Source organism: Pseudophryne corroboree, chromosome 10 (assembly GCF_028390025.1).
Source record: "Pseudophryne corroboree isolate aPseCor3 chromosome 10, aPseCor3.hap2, whole genome shotgun sequence".
Classification (NCBI taxonomy): Eukaryota; Metazoa; Chordata; class Amphibia; order Anura; family Myobatrachidae; genus Pseudophryne; species Pseudophryne corroboree.
This window is the reverse complement of record NC_086453.1, coordinates 100,726,014-100,742,350: the sequence shown is the minus strand read 5'-3', so window position 1 is coordinate 100,742,350 and position 16,337 is coordinate 100,726,014. Positions and strand designations below refer to the sequence as shown.

General features: G+C 43.7%; 1 protein-coding gene across 12 annotated transcripts in view; it reads left to right on the top strand.

Moving 5' to 3' along the window:
• LOC134966138 (serine/threonine-protein kinase SBK1-like) overlaps positions 1-16,337 on the top strand; it is an 85,841-nt gene that overhangs the window by 34,706 nt on the left and 34,798 nt on the right. For 10 of the 12 annotated variants that reach the window (XM_063942658.1, XM_063942656.1, XM_063942650.1 and 7 more), the window contains one exon: positions 13,957-14,145. In XM_063942658.1, coding sequence (XP_063798728.1) covers positions 13,995-14,145 — 151 coding nt within the window. In that variant the 5' untranslated portion in view covers positions 13,957-13,994. Of the gene's footprint in view, positions 1-7,798; positions 7,900-8,727; positions 9,003-13,956; positions 14,146-16,337 lie in introns of those variants that run through there. The other 2 variants (XM_063942659.1, XM_063942651.1) reach the window with 2 other exon arrangements.

Genomic DNA, 16,337 nt, shown 5'->3' with positions numbered 1-16,337 from the left:
CCCAATACCAACAGAACAATACTGAAGCACTGCACCATCTCCTGGCTCTCACTAAACCACCCCCAAAAGGGCTAAAAACATTTGTTTAACATTGACTATAATTCTAAACAGTTTTGCATGCCTTTAACATTTCTTTTAGCGCTTTTTTCTATATCTGTTGATATTTCACATAACGACATTGTGAAATGTCGACAATCTTAAGATGTCTACATGTCGACATTTTAACAATGTTGCCGACATAATGGTCGACTTTGTCATGTTGACATTATGATTGTTGACAAGGTGACTGCATCCCCTGTTATATGCTTAGGTAGAGATATCTTTTGTGCCCTTGGGTAGATTTATACTTTACTTGTTTTCTACACATTGTAACAGTTTTTTTTTGTTTTTTTTATTCATGTTGTTTCGACAGCAGATTTTTATTTTAGTCCAAGATATGTTCTGTCTTTGCTGCTGCTGGTATTAGTATATAGCTGTTGCACAATGAAAAGAGTGGGCCTGTTGAAATTTAATCTGCCTTTGGCCCTTATGATACTTAGCAGAGGGCAGGGCCGGACTGGGACCAAAAATAGGCCCTGGCATTTTTGAAGCACACAGGCCCACCTCGGTGTCAGCATCTGACTCCTCCCCTTACAATTCCCGACTCCTCCTACTTCTTAGTGTATGCTCTTAAAAATATAAATTAATATTATAATAACATACAAGTGTACATCATTCTGTATTAAAATACACACAACCATTGGTTGAAGTGGAAATGTTGAAGTGGGGGTATGGAAAAATAAAGGTTGTAACTAAGCGCGCGTGCTCCAGAAAAGGGGCATGGACACGCACGTGCCCCATTCACTAGAATGAGAGCGTCTGTGTGCACTCCCGGCGGGGCTAAGCGGTGACCAATCAGACAGAGAGTGTCCCATAGAGGCGCCAAAAATATGGGTGTGGCCAATTAAAATGGGACGTGATACACAGACATATGCCCCCAATAGTGCAGTGCCAGATCCACACTTGCCCCCACAGTGCCAGTTATACAAATGCCCCCACAGTGCCAGATACACAAATGCCCCCACAGTGCCAGATCCACAATTGCCCCCACAGTGCCAGTTATACAAATGCCCCCACAGTGACAGATACACAAATGCCCCCACAGTGCCAGATCCACAAATGCCCCCACAGTGCCAGATCCACAAATGCCCCCACAGTGCCAGGTATACAAATGCCCCCACAGTGCCAGGTATACAAATGCCCCCACAGTGCCAGATCCACAAATGCCCCAACAGTGCCAGATCCATAAATGCCCCACAGTGCCAGGTATACAAATGCCCCCACAGTGCCAGGTATACAAATGCCCCCACAGTGCCAGGTATACAAATGCCCCCACAGTGCCAGGTATACAAATGCCCCCACAGTGCCAGATCCACAAATGCCCCCACAGTGCCAGATCCACAAATGCCCCCACAGTGCCAGGTATACAAACACCCCCACAGTGCCAGATCCACAAATGCCCCCACAGTGCCAGATCCACAAATGCCCCACAGTGCCAGATCCACAAATGCCCCCACAGTGCCAGATCCAGAAATGCCCCACAGTGCCAGGTATACAAATGCCCCCACAGTGCCAGGTATACAAATGCCCCCACAGTGCCAGCCAATTGCCCCCACAGTGCCAGGTATACAAATGCCCCCACAGTGCCAGGTAAACAATTGCCCCCACAGTGCCAGCCAATTGCCCCCACAGTGCCAGGTAAACAATTGCCCCCACAGCGCCAATTGCCCCCTTACCGCTGCTGCTGCTCCTCCGGCTGGGATGTGACTGTCAGGAGCTGAGAGCGCGCCAGTGCGGCTATGTCTGGCGGCGTGTAGCGGACTTCAAACCAGTCACCGGTTCGTGAGCAAATCAGAGCTCGCAGACCGGCAGCGGCGGCTCCTGATTGGCTGCCGGTCCACGAGCTCTGATTGGCTCACGAACCGGCGGCTGGTTTGAAGTCCACTCTACGCCGCCAGACATAGCCACGCTGGCGCGCTCTCCTCCCCTGACAGCTGAGACACGCTGCCGCCGGACTGAGCGGCAGCGTGTCTCAGTGAGCGCTGGACCGGCCCACGTGGCCATCGGCCCTTCTGGCATTTGCCCGAAGTGCAGATGGCCAGTCCGGCCCTGGCAGAGGGGGAGATGTACTAAGCAGTGAAAATAGTGGAGATGAGAGCAGTGGAGAAGTTGTCCATGGCAACTAATCAGCACCAAAGTGACATGTATAATTTGCATACTATAAAATTATACAGAGCAGCTGATTGGTTGCCATGGGCAACTTCTCCACTGGCTCTCTTCTTCACTCTTTTCACTGCTTAGTACATCTCCCCTTATGAATGCTTCAGGGCCTAAATACACAATTTAGGGCAATTATACATGAGTTATACACATCTCAGACACTTCTCCACTTGCGACGGAGAGGGTATTACTGGGTAGTAATGAGGTGTTAACATACAGGACGCGTTTTCCCAGGGTGTGTCATATCCAAGTTGAGGAAATTGTGGTCTATTCAGCATTGTACACTGCTCAAAAAAATAAAGGGAACACTAAAATAACACATCCTAGATCTGAATGAATGAAATATTCGTATTAAATACTTTGTTCTTTACATAGTTGAATGTGCTGACAACAAAATCACACAAAAATTATCAATGGAAAGTAAATTTATTAACCCATGGAGGTCTGGATTTGGAGTCACACTCAAAATTAAAGTGGAAAATCATACTACAGGCTGATCTAACTTTGATGTAATGTCCTAAAACAAGTCAAAATGAGGCTCAGTAGTGTGTGTGGCCTCCACGTGCCTGTATGACCTCCCTACAATGCCTAGGCATGCTCCTGATAAGGTGGCGGATGGTCTCCTGAGGGATCTCCTCCCAGACCTGGACTAAAGCATCCGCCAACTCCTGGACAGTCTGTGGTGCAACGTGGCATTGGTGGATGGAGCGAGACATGATGTCCCAGATGTGCTCAATTGGATTCAGGTCTGGGGAACGGGCGGGCCAGTTCATAGCATCAATGCTTTCATCTTGCAGGAACTGCTGACACACTCCAGCCACATGAGATCTAGCATTGTCTTGCATTAGGAGGAACCCAGGGCCAACCGCACCAGCATATGGTCTCACAAGGGGTCTGAGGATCTCATCTCGGTACCTAATGGCAGTCAGGCTACCTCTGGCGAGCACATTGAGGGCTGTGCAGCCCCCCAAAGAAATGCCACCCCACACCATTACTGACCCACTGCCAAACCGGTCATGCTTGAGGATGTTGCAGGCAGCAGAACATTCTCCTTGGCGTCTCCAGACTCTGTCACATCTGTCACATGTGCTCAGTGAGAACCTGCTTTCATCTGTGAAGAGCACAGGGCGCCAGTGGCGAATTTGCCAATCTTGATGTTCTCTGGCAAATGTCAAACGTCCTGCACGGTGTTGGGCTGTAAGCACAACCCCCACCTGTGGACGTCGGGCCCTCATACCACCCTCATGGAGTCTGTTTCTGATCGTTTGAGTAGACACATGCACATTTGTGGCTTGCTGGAGGTCATTTTGCAGGGCTCTGGCAGTGCTCCTCCTGTTCCTCCTTGCACAAAGGCGGAGGTAGCGGTCCTGCTGCTGGGTTGTTGCCCTCCTACGGCCTCCTCCACGTCTCCTGATGTACTGGCCTGTCTCCTGGTAGCGCCTACATGCTCTGGACACTACGCTGACAGACACAGCAAACCTTCTTGCCACAGCTCGCATTGATGTGCCATCCTGGATGAGCTGCACTACCTGAGCCACTTGTGTGGGTTGTAGACTCCGTCTCATGCTACCACTAGAGTGAAAGCACCGCCAGCTTTCAAAAGTGACCAAAACATCAGCCAGAAAGCATAGGAGCTGAGAAGTGGTCTGTGGTCACCACCTGCAGAACAACTTCTTTATTGGGGGTGTCTTGCTAATTGCCTATAATTTCCACCTGTTGTCTATTCCATTTGCACAACAGCATGCGAAATTGATTTTCAATCAGTGTTGCTTCCTAAGTGGACAGTTTGATTTCACAGAAGTGTGATTGACTTGAGTTACATTGTGTTGTTTAAGTGTTCCCTTTATTTTTTTGAGCAGTGTATGTATACAGGGATCCGGCCTTTTTCAGTCACATCTCCTGCATGAAGGATAGGGCTGTTGTACATGCGCTGATGATGATGAGGCCTACTTCCTCTACTGAGGGACAGAGCAGTACCGACGCATATTTGCAGCTGATTTTGAATGCAGATGGAAATTTGCATTTATTTTCGAGTGAGCGTTTATGAATCAGGCCCATTCTGCTACCCTATCAAAACCACCTTCTGGTTTTTATTACTGTCATAGGTATCACAATAGACAGAATTATTCAATTTTGACAAACTACTGGCTGCAGAAAAACACATTTTATTGTGACATGAAATTAAAGTCATTAGCTATCTATGTTGAGAAACATACATGTAAATTGTCTGTGATCCGAACTCCTATATCTTTTCAAACGGTATCCTGTCTATAGATCTACACCAGGCATTCCCAACCGCGGCCCTCAAGGCACACCAACAGTGCAGGTTTTAGTGATATCCAGGATTCAGCACAGATGGTTAAATCAAAATAACTGAGGTACTAATTAAGTCACCTGTGTTCAAGCCTGGATATCACTAAAACCTGCACTGTTGGTGTGCCTTGAGGACCGAGGTTGGGAAACACTGATCTACACTAAAAGGTCTACAGTCAATAGGTCTACCACTAATGGTAGACATGCATTAGGTCAAAAGGTCGACATGTAAAAGGTAGACAGTTCAAAAGGTCGACAGGGTCAAAAGAACAACATGGTCAAAAAATCGACATGACAATGGTCAATACACATATAATCGACACACTTTTTTTATTTTGTTCAACTTTTTCATACTTTATCATCCACGTGGACTACGATTGGGAATAGTATGCTGTGCCGAGCACAGCGGTAGCAGAGCGAAGCACCGTGCCCGAAGCATGGCGAGCCAAGCGAGGGGACGTGGTACACTAGTGGGGCTTGTTTGTGGCAGAAAAGTGACAAAACACCCAAAAAACAAACAAAACAGTGTCTACATTTTTTATGTTGACCATTACAATGTCGACATTTTGACTCTGTTGACATTTTAACCCTGTCGACCTAATTATGTTTACCATTAGTAGTAGACCTTTTGACTGTAGATCTTTTTAGAGTAGATCTAATAATCCACACCCTTTTCAAACACATTGACTAACGCTAAACACAGTTGTATTCTGTACTTGACATTAGCACATTTAGCTGGTGGTATAACTGCTGAGCGGTAACAGCTGCTATGGGACCAGTCAGGGGCCTTCAGCTGCTAAGCCTCGGGTACTGTAGCTGTCATCAATGCTCCTCCAAGCCCTGTTTCACTCCCTGGTGCACAGCAGGGAGCCTAATGAGTTGCCTGCTGCTGAGACAGCATGGATTCTGAGGCCGCAGAAGGAATGACCAGGAAAGTTCTAGTTATACCCTTGCTCTCAGCAGTATAGGAGCAGAAGTGTCTACATTAATTTACAGCCCATGTTTGTAATTCACATTATAATGACACTTCAGGACCTTTAGTATCTCCTTTATCTAAAATGTAATTAGTCTTAACTTTGTGGACTTTAAGGACGATACATCAAGTCCTATGGGTGGTGGAAATAAAGTATATTTCACATTATAATGAAGTGCCAGTGACGAATAATAGAATTGAAGGTTTAGTGTGAGTATCACAAGATGCTATGTGATAGTCATCCTCACAGGGCAGTTGATGATCAAGATTCACTGTCGTCCTGTGAAAGAAGTGGGGAGATGAAATGAGGAAGACACTCGAGGGAGATTGAAAAATGACAGTTAGTAACTAGTTGTTTGGTATTTTATCTCTATTCACTTTATCTCTCTCCAAGCTTTGATAAATATCCTCCCTAGAGGAATTGAAAAATGAGAATAAAGGGCAAGGGGTGATTGAACATTTTAATCAAATCTTTAAGACTTCAATAGATTGTGAGGCACTACAATTTCTTGACCCCGTTCACACTACACCGGTTTGCAGTCTTTTTTGTTTTGCCAGCACTTGGAGGTGACATAATTTTCAATTGCCAGTGATCCGGCTCCCCATAGGCTTGCAGCGGGATCCTGGTCAGATGACTGGGTCATCCATTTACATTGCAGTGTTACCTGGGACCTTTTTCTTGGGACCCTTTTCCTCTGAGTCACGGCTCGGGTTGACCTGGCAATAACTCGGGCTATTGCGGCAGTGGAAAAGGGGTATTAGTGGAAAGTTAATAAAAATAATTGCAAATCTGGCATTGCAGCTATATATATATATATATATATATATATATATATATATATACATACTCTGCAAGGAATGGAGGTTAGTTTAGAACAGTCTAAATATGATATCTAAATACTGATATGCCACAGCTTGCGTGGAATTGCCCAATCACACATTGCAGTAATCACAAACATGTCCTATAGAACAATCTGGACAGATGGGCTGAAGCAGAATTAGGAGCAAAATAAAAAAAAATAGGAAGGAATTTGCACTTTCGGCAAAGCCATTTTGTACTACAGGGCAGATAAATGTCAAATGTATGGACATGTTTAGAGTTTGGAAAGCGTATGTCGGACCCCAACTCTAAGTTGCAGTGTAAACATAACGGTTGGAGAAAATAGATGTACTGTGTGGAAATTACCTACTCTTCTGGAAGGCAAAGGAGACTCACGGTTTTTCAGATAGTTCCAAGGACCCCCGACAGAGTGGGTAGATCTCCTGCATTCTGCATACTTCCTAGTGAACTGGGCAGGCGGGGAGATAATACGTGTCCATATGGAGTAGCCAAAGTTACAATTATGCAAATCATGCAATTTTAGCCCCACCCCTTCCCAACAGAACCCATGATTGGGTGGAGCATAACTACGTCAAGAGCCCAGCCCTTCCCAGAGCAGTCAGCTGCATCCACTCTATGGGCTTCTCCCGGAGATGAGATACATAAAGTAGGCAAGTACTCGTATGGTGGAAAATTAGGTGTGAAATGGTAGGAATCTGCAACTGACACCTTTGGAGGAACTGCCACCTCACAAAGGGTAATCAGAAAGAACAGTGTAGTGCTAGCTATTTAGGTATTTTATGTGGAAACTAGTAAAATAATAATGAATAAAAGACATTTAAAAATCAGAAATCTGAACCCATATACTGTACCTATGATAACAGTCATCCAATAAGTGCTTATACTGCAGGCATTCCCAACCACGGTACTCAAGGTACACCAACAGTGCAGGTTTTAGTGATATCCAGGCTTCAGAACAGATGGTTAAATCAAAATAACTGGGGTACTAATTAAGTCACCTGTGTTCAAGCCTGGATATCACTAAAACGTGCACTGTTGGTGTGCCTTGAGGACCGCGGTTGGGAATGCCTGTTATACTGTATTGCATATCGCAATAACAATAATTTAACAGTTAATTGAACACATAACTGTATAAAATGAAAGGAACAAACCAATGATTGCAGTCAGCTGAAGTTGGTGGATAATATTAGGCAGAGATCAAAAGCTAAAGTGATAATGTCTATGGTGAGGAAATATGTAATCTAATGGAACAACATGTTCCTTCAGTAAATAGCTCAAAAAGAGCAACAAAGGTTGGTTCTCATAGCAGACTCATGAGAGTGGATCTGCAATCAGCAGAGATTCTACCAACAACAGAGACCTACGCCCACACAGGGAGAGTGGCTTTTTCACACATCGTGACCTTACCTGCTTTGCACAAGCTACAGTACATAACGGGAGGGACTCAGTGTCCCGTGAAAGGGACCTATTAGTCCCCTATTAGTGAGCTGCTTGAACAGGTCTTCCAGACTCGGTAAGAACCTGGATCTTTGTTGCTATATTTCATCTATTTACCGGAGAGCCACGTTGTCCCGTAAGATGATATTTATACCTCTCCATTGACATTATCACTTTGACGTTTCATCCCTGCCTAATATTATCCATCAACTTCAGTTGATTACATTTATTGGTTTGTTCCTTTGATCCTACAGTTATATCTTCATTTGACTCTTAAGTGATCATGTTATCGCTCTATACAATATATGCATTTATTGGATGACTGCAGTCATAGGTATTTGTTGTTTATCATTACTCTGCCTTTCCTCAAACTCGCATACTCTCTCTTGCCACCTTGCTAATTTACTGTTATGTTCCTTAGCTACTCGTTCTGTCCATTACTTCTTTTACACAGTTATGTGATGCCTGCATCTGATGTCTGCTGCATTAATGACTATACATTGTGCTGTTTAGTATACTTTAACTGTGCACGCTTCTACAACGGTGTATTCCATCCTGCTGCATGTGATGCTGCTATATTTCCACTTGTCTCATATACATATCTTTGTTGACTGCACCATCTTATTGTAAAGTTGTACTATCTGCCTGCATAAAGTCCTGGGGCAACAGAGTACTGTATCAGTGCAGCACATCACGCTCTAAGGGAAAAGGAGCTTCTATAGGTTAAAACCAGTGGCTCTATACAGTGGGTGTATACAATTATGAGGTGCAGTCATCACAGTTTAACATTATGCTAGCTGCTGGACACAGAGCCAGGAGACTTGTTCCCCATGTTCACGGAGGTTGTGGTAGCAGCTGCTGCTACCAAGGAGGCTGCACAGATTACCAAAAGAGGAACAGAGATGGCAGCAGCAATGACAATTGAACTCAATGGCGCCAGCAGCTGTACTGATTAGGAATTCCGTAGATGTTCAAAACATCTCTATCCTTGGTTTGATGCCACTCCTTGGTGCTACTCTGCAATTCAATCTGCCTTTACAATTTGAAGCTATTTCATAATTGTGAGATGACTATGATGGACAAAATGCATGGAGCTGATCAGAAGTCGTCTCTAGCTGCCATGCCTATGCGTTATTGTGAGCTCAACCGGTGTGTTTGTTAAAAACGTGTGGATGAAAGGTAGGCTTCCATCATTTTCTCTCCATACATTGTAGTGTTAGAGGGCCATTGTCACCTGCTTTTTTTTTTAAACCTTCTGCATTATTCCTGCATAGTTAGATTAGATAGCTGTAACATTTTATGTTTTCTAGAGCTAGTACTTGCTGTAGGAATCAATGGGCTGTGCAACTTTCTGCTTGCAAATGCTCAAGCCTCCCGCATTAGTTGCACGGATTCTCGCATTAGTACAGATTGCTAACCACTTTGTATATAACTCAGAATCTACCCCAGAAAGTGTAGACATGGAAGAGAGGGTAAACTGAGACTTGCTCCTGAGAGTTTATAATCTAGAGAGAGAGGAAAAAGGTGATAGCTGGCAATATGTAGAGAAAGTAGCATCAGTTGGGGACGGGTAATATAGGTTATAGCATATGTTACTATGATAAGATGACTTCTCAGAGACCATTTGAAAGAATGAAGGTTGGGAGAGTGTCTGGTCTTACAGGGTAGATTGTTAAATAAGAAGGGAGAAATCTGGGAGATGGCAGTGAAATGTGATTATGATTACCAGAGAGGAAGCAATCCGTAGAGGATAATGATGATCCTCTAAAATCAGCTCCCTTTTGATACAGTACTAAGAAGTGTAGCTGGACACCAGCAGCTAATAGAATGTATCAGCTTTCTCACTGTGCCCCACTGTCATGCAAGGCCATAATAATAACAGAAAATCAAAGACAGCTCTGACATTGATGAATACAGTGAAAGATGGATAAACTCTCAGCAAAACCATCATATAACGTACTTACACCTCTGTTGGAATGTAATGTACTCTTTCTAATATCCCCATGGAGTTATACATCTCTAACTACCCAATGAGTTACACGGAACAGAGCCTTGCCTCCATGACCCTATGATCTGAAAACTGCCAATTAGAAACAAGTGAGAAAAGCCTAAATGGTGTCTTAACACTAATGTACCCTAAAGCAGGTTATGTACTACCCACATCTTTATGGCAGTGCTTTGATTATTGCTTCGATACCTATACCATCAGGAATTGACTCAGGTTAGGAGAAAGCATGGACATCTTAATTGGCTCTTTCTATCTGGATAAATAATTTTATGACAAATAGTATTTTCTTTCATCTTCATGCCTATCAAAGCTGTTCCTGAATTAAAAGGACTAGAGGGAAGATATATCAAGCCTTGGAGAGAGATAAAGTGGAGAAGTTGTACAGAGCATCCAATTAACATCTGTTATTTATCTAGCACGGCCTATGAAGTGACAGTTTGAAGATGATTGGCGGTTAAAGGCAGTTTCTCCATTTTATCTCTCTCAAAGGTTTTATACATCTCACCCTGAATATGCAAATCCACGACACCACAGAGGTGGTCATTCCGAGTTGTTCGCTAGCTGTTTTCGGTCGCTGTGCAGCGATCAGGCCAAAAATCGGCAATTCTGTGCATGCGTATGCGGCGCAATGCGCACCCACAATGTACTTTCACACAAGACGATGCAGTTTCACACAAGGGCTAGCGACACTTTTCAATCGCACTGCTGGCCGCAGAGTGATTGACAGGAAGTGGGTGTTTATGGAGGTAACTGACCGTTTTCGGGGAGTGTGTGTAAAAACGCAGGCGTGTCACATACAAACACAGGCGTGCCTGGGGAAACGCAGGCGTGGCTGGCCGAACGCAGGGCGTGTTCGTGACGTCAAAACAGGAACTAAATAGTCTGAAGTGATCGCAAGCTAGGAGTAGGTCTCGAGCTGCTCAGAAACTGCTCAATCTTTTTTTGTAGCAGCGCTGCGATCCTTTCATTCGCACTTCTGCTAAGCTAAGATACACTCCCAGAGGGCGACGGCTTAGCGTTTGCACGGCTGCTAAAAGCAGCTAGCGAGCGAACAACTCGGAATGAGAGCCAGAGTTCTATGATGCACATACAGTATAGATCATAGATGTTCCTGAATTAATCTCACAGAAACACAAAGGTGGAAACCAACACAGATCATTTGTTATGCAACACCCCTGCATTTCTTTAATGTGCCATCTGGAATCCGTGCTTATTATTTTGGATGATCTATTAATATCATAGATATAGTTTGCATAAGAAAAAGGCATGTCTCAAGTCAGCATGTGGAAAGAGTGGAGGTCAGCACCATATATTTTGTTCCCGATGAGTGACCCATATATCAAGTACAAACATTTTATTTTAAGATAGTTTGCAGACACACAACCTTTTTCCACCCCGGACATAGTTTGGACAGTTATTGACAAATGGTCCATATGTTGGATAGATAAATTACATTTTAGAGTAGCTTACAAAGCACAAGTCATTTCAAGATGGGAAAATACAACTAGTTCAGAATAAACTGATATACAGCAAATATATAACTGTTTACTGTAAATGAAATTTTGCAGGTGCATCTATAATGGTCTTGGATGATTTAAAATGTTGGTTCAATGACAAGTACAGTCGCTGCTGAAGTCTAGCATTGTACAAATACTCAGAAGTGTTCTACTCGCTGCACAGCAGGCTCTAATGGGATCCCCGGGGGGGTCTCACTATGGAAACTTAGCAGATGTCCATCACAGCAGATATGCATTACTAGTGGTGAGCTGCAGAACCTCCGTCTCGTAGATTCACACAGCCATCATTGGCCTGTCTTCTCTAGTCTACACCCATCTTAGCATCCATTTAATACAAGTAATACTTTACATTTACCATATCTTTAATACCTTTAGCAAGATAAAGCGGACTTGTAATAAGTATAATAGAATACTCCAGCATTCTCATAGCTCCACTGGAAACTGAGCTGGACTGTCAGCCTGGAGAGCTCACTCCAGGATCTGTTTGAAATTCTGGTGTGGGGCAACCTTTGACCCATGAGCCCATGTACATAGCATCCTGCACCCGTTAAGTATGCCACAGTATAGGTTCCACACTACAGCGATATGGCTGTGTTTTCAAAATCAACCTTTTTTGTTACATTTTAGCCAAAATTAATGTCGACATTCAAAACATATCGACATTAGTCTGAATGTCAACAAACTGACTGCATACTGATTCTGACACTTTGCACATGGTGACAATGGCTAAACACAAAATATGGGTCCACTTTTAATCCCAAACAGAACCTATACTACTGTATCCAGGCTTGGACTGGCCCACAGAGGTACAGGAGAAATCACCGGTGGGCCCCACTGCCTGGGGGCCCACCTCCTGCTCTAAGGATCAGGTTCCAGACTGTGCACTTGAATTATACATTATACATATGTTACCTTATACTGGACTATGGTGTATTTTCTACAGTACATTGCCGTTATTAATCTGTTATTAATCTAGTACATTATCATGCATGCAGCAGCTGAATTTACTGTATATATTTATGAAGGGGTCCAGAAGTTGCACTCTCTAATGGTTAGTCAAACCAATGAGGCAGCAGGCCACACACCCCTGCAGACTGGTCACACTCATAACATGGGCACCTACCACTGCATTCCCCCGGTAGGCCCTACATGCCCCAGTCCGACACTGACTGTATCTACCCTTTTTGTGCAATATAGTAGAAGGTTTTATGCATGAGTGTCTCCCAATGAAATTACATATATATATTAACAAATAATATCTGTATTATTTAAATAGTTTTCATTGGAAATTTCATGTTCCTGGGTTTCCCATTTTTAACTAAATTTTAAAGAGTGTAATTCAATTTGAAAGTATGGGTCACTGAGATGTTACCATTTAGTACAGTAGGAAATCTGTGCTCAATGTCCTGCTCAACTCTGTGAATGAAAAGTTTAGTTGGAGAGGTCCAGGGCAGCAAACCGAATTGCCCCCAAGAGTGTGCCGCAGCTGAAGAAATTTAGTAGATGCTGTTTTTGAAACACTGAACTAAATTTTGTTTTCTGTAAGGGCTATAAATACATCTTGGCCATAAAGATGGCTGAGGAAAATCATTTCATTAGATATTATCTGACTTGTACAGTACATTTGGATAATAACATAGAGTCGCTTCATCAGCTTTCACTATCTCCAAAATGTAATATTTTCATCCTGTTTGTATTGTTCCAAAAAGGCTCATCCTGATCAACACCTGCTCAGTCTAATAATGTATGTATTACACCCCAGATATGGAATTATTGAACAATAAAAGGGACCACAGAATGGATTTCAGTCTGCAATCGGAGGGTTATAAAAAGTGCAATCAAATGATGCCTATGTACATTATATTTCTCAAATTAATACTTCCTTTTAAATAATTTTTATACTTGCTTGCTTGATAAAGTTTCTGATAAACAAGTTAATTATTTTGCTAGAATGAAATAAAGGTTAATAATAATGGTCCGGATTCACAGATGGGGGCTAACGCAACCGTGACTGCATCAGTTTACACAATGCGACTGCAAATTTATGCCAGTGTCACAGCCAATGGAATTCATACCAGCTGTGTCTTTAATCTGCTCTGCGTAAAAAGTCGCACTATCAGCACCAACTGACGCACATCAGTCGCACTATTGAACATTAGAGCAGCCCCAAGGTTGCTCAGACTGGCCACCTGAATATTGCCGCAGCTGTCAGTGCAGCAGCGAAGAAAATTGCAGTCACTGACCTAGGCAACCATGTGTCAAAATAGCCACCTTCCTTGTTACCACCCAGAAACACCCAATCAAATTCCCCTTCTCCGCATCCAAGTTCTCATTGTGTCCCCCGTCGGTTATCTTAAGGACACATGCGCACTGCGACCCATATGCATGCGCCAACTTAAAACATTGGCCATTTGCATCCGACATCGGTGCTGCCTCTGAATCACGCCCATTGAATCAAACCATTAAGTGAGTAGGTCCAATTAAGCATTTGCCATCCACCGGCCTTTTATACCCAGATCTTATCTTTCCCCATCAAGTGTTCTGTTCATGATAACTGTTTCTGAGATAGTTTTTTCCTCTTTAAATAACTATTATGTGTATCCATTAGATAAGACATCTGATCATTGTAACCATAGCATATGTGTGATGGATGAAAATGAAGAGATCTTGCAAAAAATGATGACTCTGACATCAAAGACAATGCCAAGTATAAAGCTGAAAGAGAAATACAGGATCATCAAGGACCTGGGAGCCGGCACTTACGGACGTGTGTTACTGGTTGAACAGAAGATAAAAGGTAAGATACAGGCAAAATTTTATCTATATAAAACCATCATGTCAGATTTTGTTCATTGACTAAATTTTGGGTGTAGTAGAATTGTGAGATTTATATGTACTGTACTGGTTGTATGATTTGTATGTACAGTAGGTTGTGAACAAAACAAGTAAGACTGTAGTCTTTAATAATCCATTATGTAACCATGTGCTGCTTGTACAGCCAGTACACAGAGTGGCACTAAGTTACCAGTGTCTGAAGTTGTACAGGTGGAATACAGACTTTTATTTTTTTTGTTCACTTAATTCAACTGTTACCACTTAACAAACGTTCTCCCCCGCATTATTCCAAAGTGCCCTATAAACGTTTGCTTGGGTTCACTTCTGGTGATGGAGAAGGCCGTGTGTTGTGAGAACAGGGTGCCATAAAAATAAGGGTTAATCCCTCTTGGTATCCCCTCTGACCTCTACCAGGGTTCCACCGAAGGCAAGGTATATTACAATGTATAATAGATGTTTTGAAAGTACAGTACTATACTTTAAGTTCTATTGTAATTTTTCAGGTGTTGCCGGGTCAGCTTTCTCTGAGCATTAGGTAAATCACCTTGTCCCCTAAAATAAGAAACTTTACAGTCACTTTTGCTCCTCAAAGCACCCAGGTGATCAGAAACTTTGTGAGACTTGTACCAGAAGTCACCTATTTACAGGAATGGACTGGGGCTTTGGAGCAGCCTAGGAGCACGTCACTGTGCATGCACTGGGGGCGGGGGGCATCAATTGCTCACAGGGGCGTGTCATGAGCTACTCCTGAAGTGCAAAGACATCGCCACTGTGCGATGCCTTTGCACTTCTGCGTGAGGGTCGGCACTAACATGCGGGGCGGGCTAGCCCTGTGCAGGGCGTCTCCCCGCATGTCAGGGAACATGATCGTAGCTGTGCTAAGTTTAGCACAGCTACGATCAACTCGGAATGACCCCCAAAGTTAGGATCTGATTGGATGGTACTTTATCTCTCTCCAAAGTTTGATACAGTACATCTCCGTCTTGATCGTTATCAGATACAATGGGGTATATTTACTAAGCTCCCGATTTTGACCGAGATGCCGTTTTTTCTTCAAAGTGTCATCTCGGTTAATCTCGGTCATTTACTAAACACTAATCACGGCAGTGATGAGGGCATTCGTAATTTTTTGCTAGTTCAGGTAAAAAATTACGAATGAATACACCATCGGTCAAATTACGCCTGTTTAGATATGAATCTCGGTCATTTACTAAGAAGTGCAAAGCAAAAAAACACAAAACACTGCCGTGAAAAATTACAACTCGTAAAAAAGTCCTAAAAAAAACAGACCTGCTTTTTTTTTCCGTGATTTGAGATGCATGCAGGGATCCATGAGATCCGTGCATGTATATCAGTGGGAAGGGGTGGGAAAGTGCTTATTTTTGCCAAAAAAATTGCGTGGGGTCCCCCCTCCTAAGCATAACCAGCCTCGGGCTCTTTGAGCCGATCCTGGTTGCAGAAATATGGGGAAAAAAATGACAGGGGTTCCCCCATATTTAAGCAACCAGCATCGGGCTCTGCGCCTGGTCCTGGTCCCAAAAATACGGGGGACAAAAAGAGTAGGGGTCCCCCGTATTTTTAAAACCAGCACCGGGCTCCACTAGCTGGACAGATAATGCCACAGCCGGGGGTCACTTTTATACAGCGCCCTGCGGCCGTGGCATCAAAAATCCAACTAGTCACCCCTGGCCGGGGTACCCTGGGGGAGTGGGGACCCCTTCAATCAAGGGGTCCCCCCCCCCCCAGCCACCCAAGGGCCAGGGGTGAAGCCCGAGGCTGTCCCACCCCATCCAATGGGCTGCGGATGGGGAGGCTGATAGCCATTTGTGATAATGAAAAGATATTGTTTTTAGTAGCAGTACTACAAGTCCCAGCAAGCCTCCCCCGCATGCTGGTACTTGGAGAACCACAAGTACCAGCATGCGGCGGAAAAACGGGCCCGCTGGTACCTGTAGTACTACCACTAAAAAAATACCCAAAAAAACACAAGACACACACACCGTGAAAGTATAATTTTATTACATACATACACACATACATACATACTTACCTTATGTTCTCACGCAGGTCGGTCCTCTTCTCCAGTAGAATCCAAGGGCTACCTGTTGAAGAAATTCTACTCACCAGATCCATGGGTCCAGGCTCCTCGGCAAA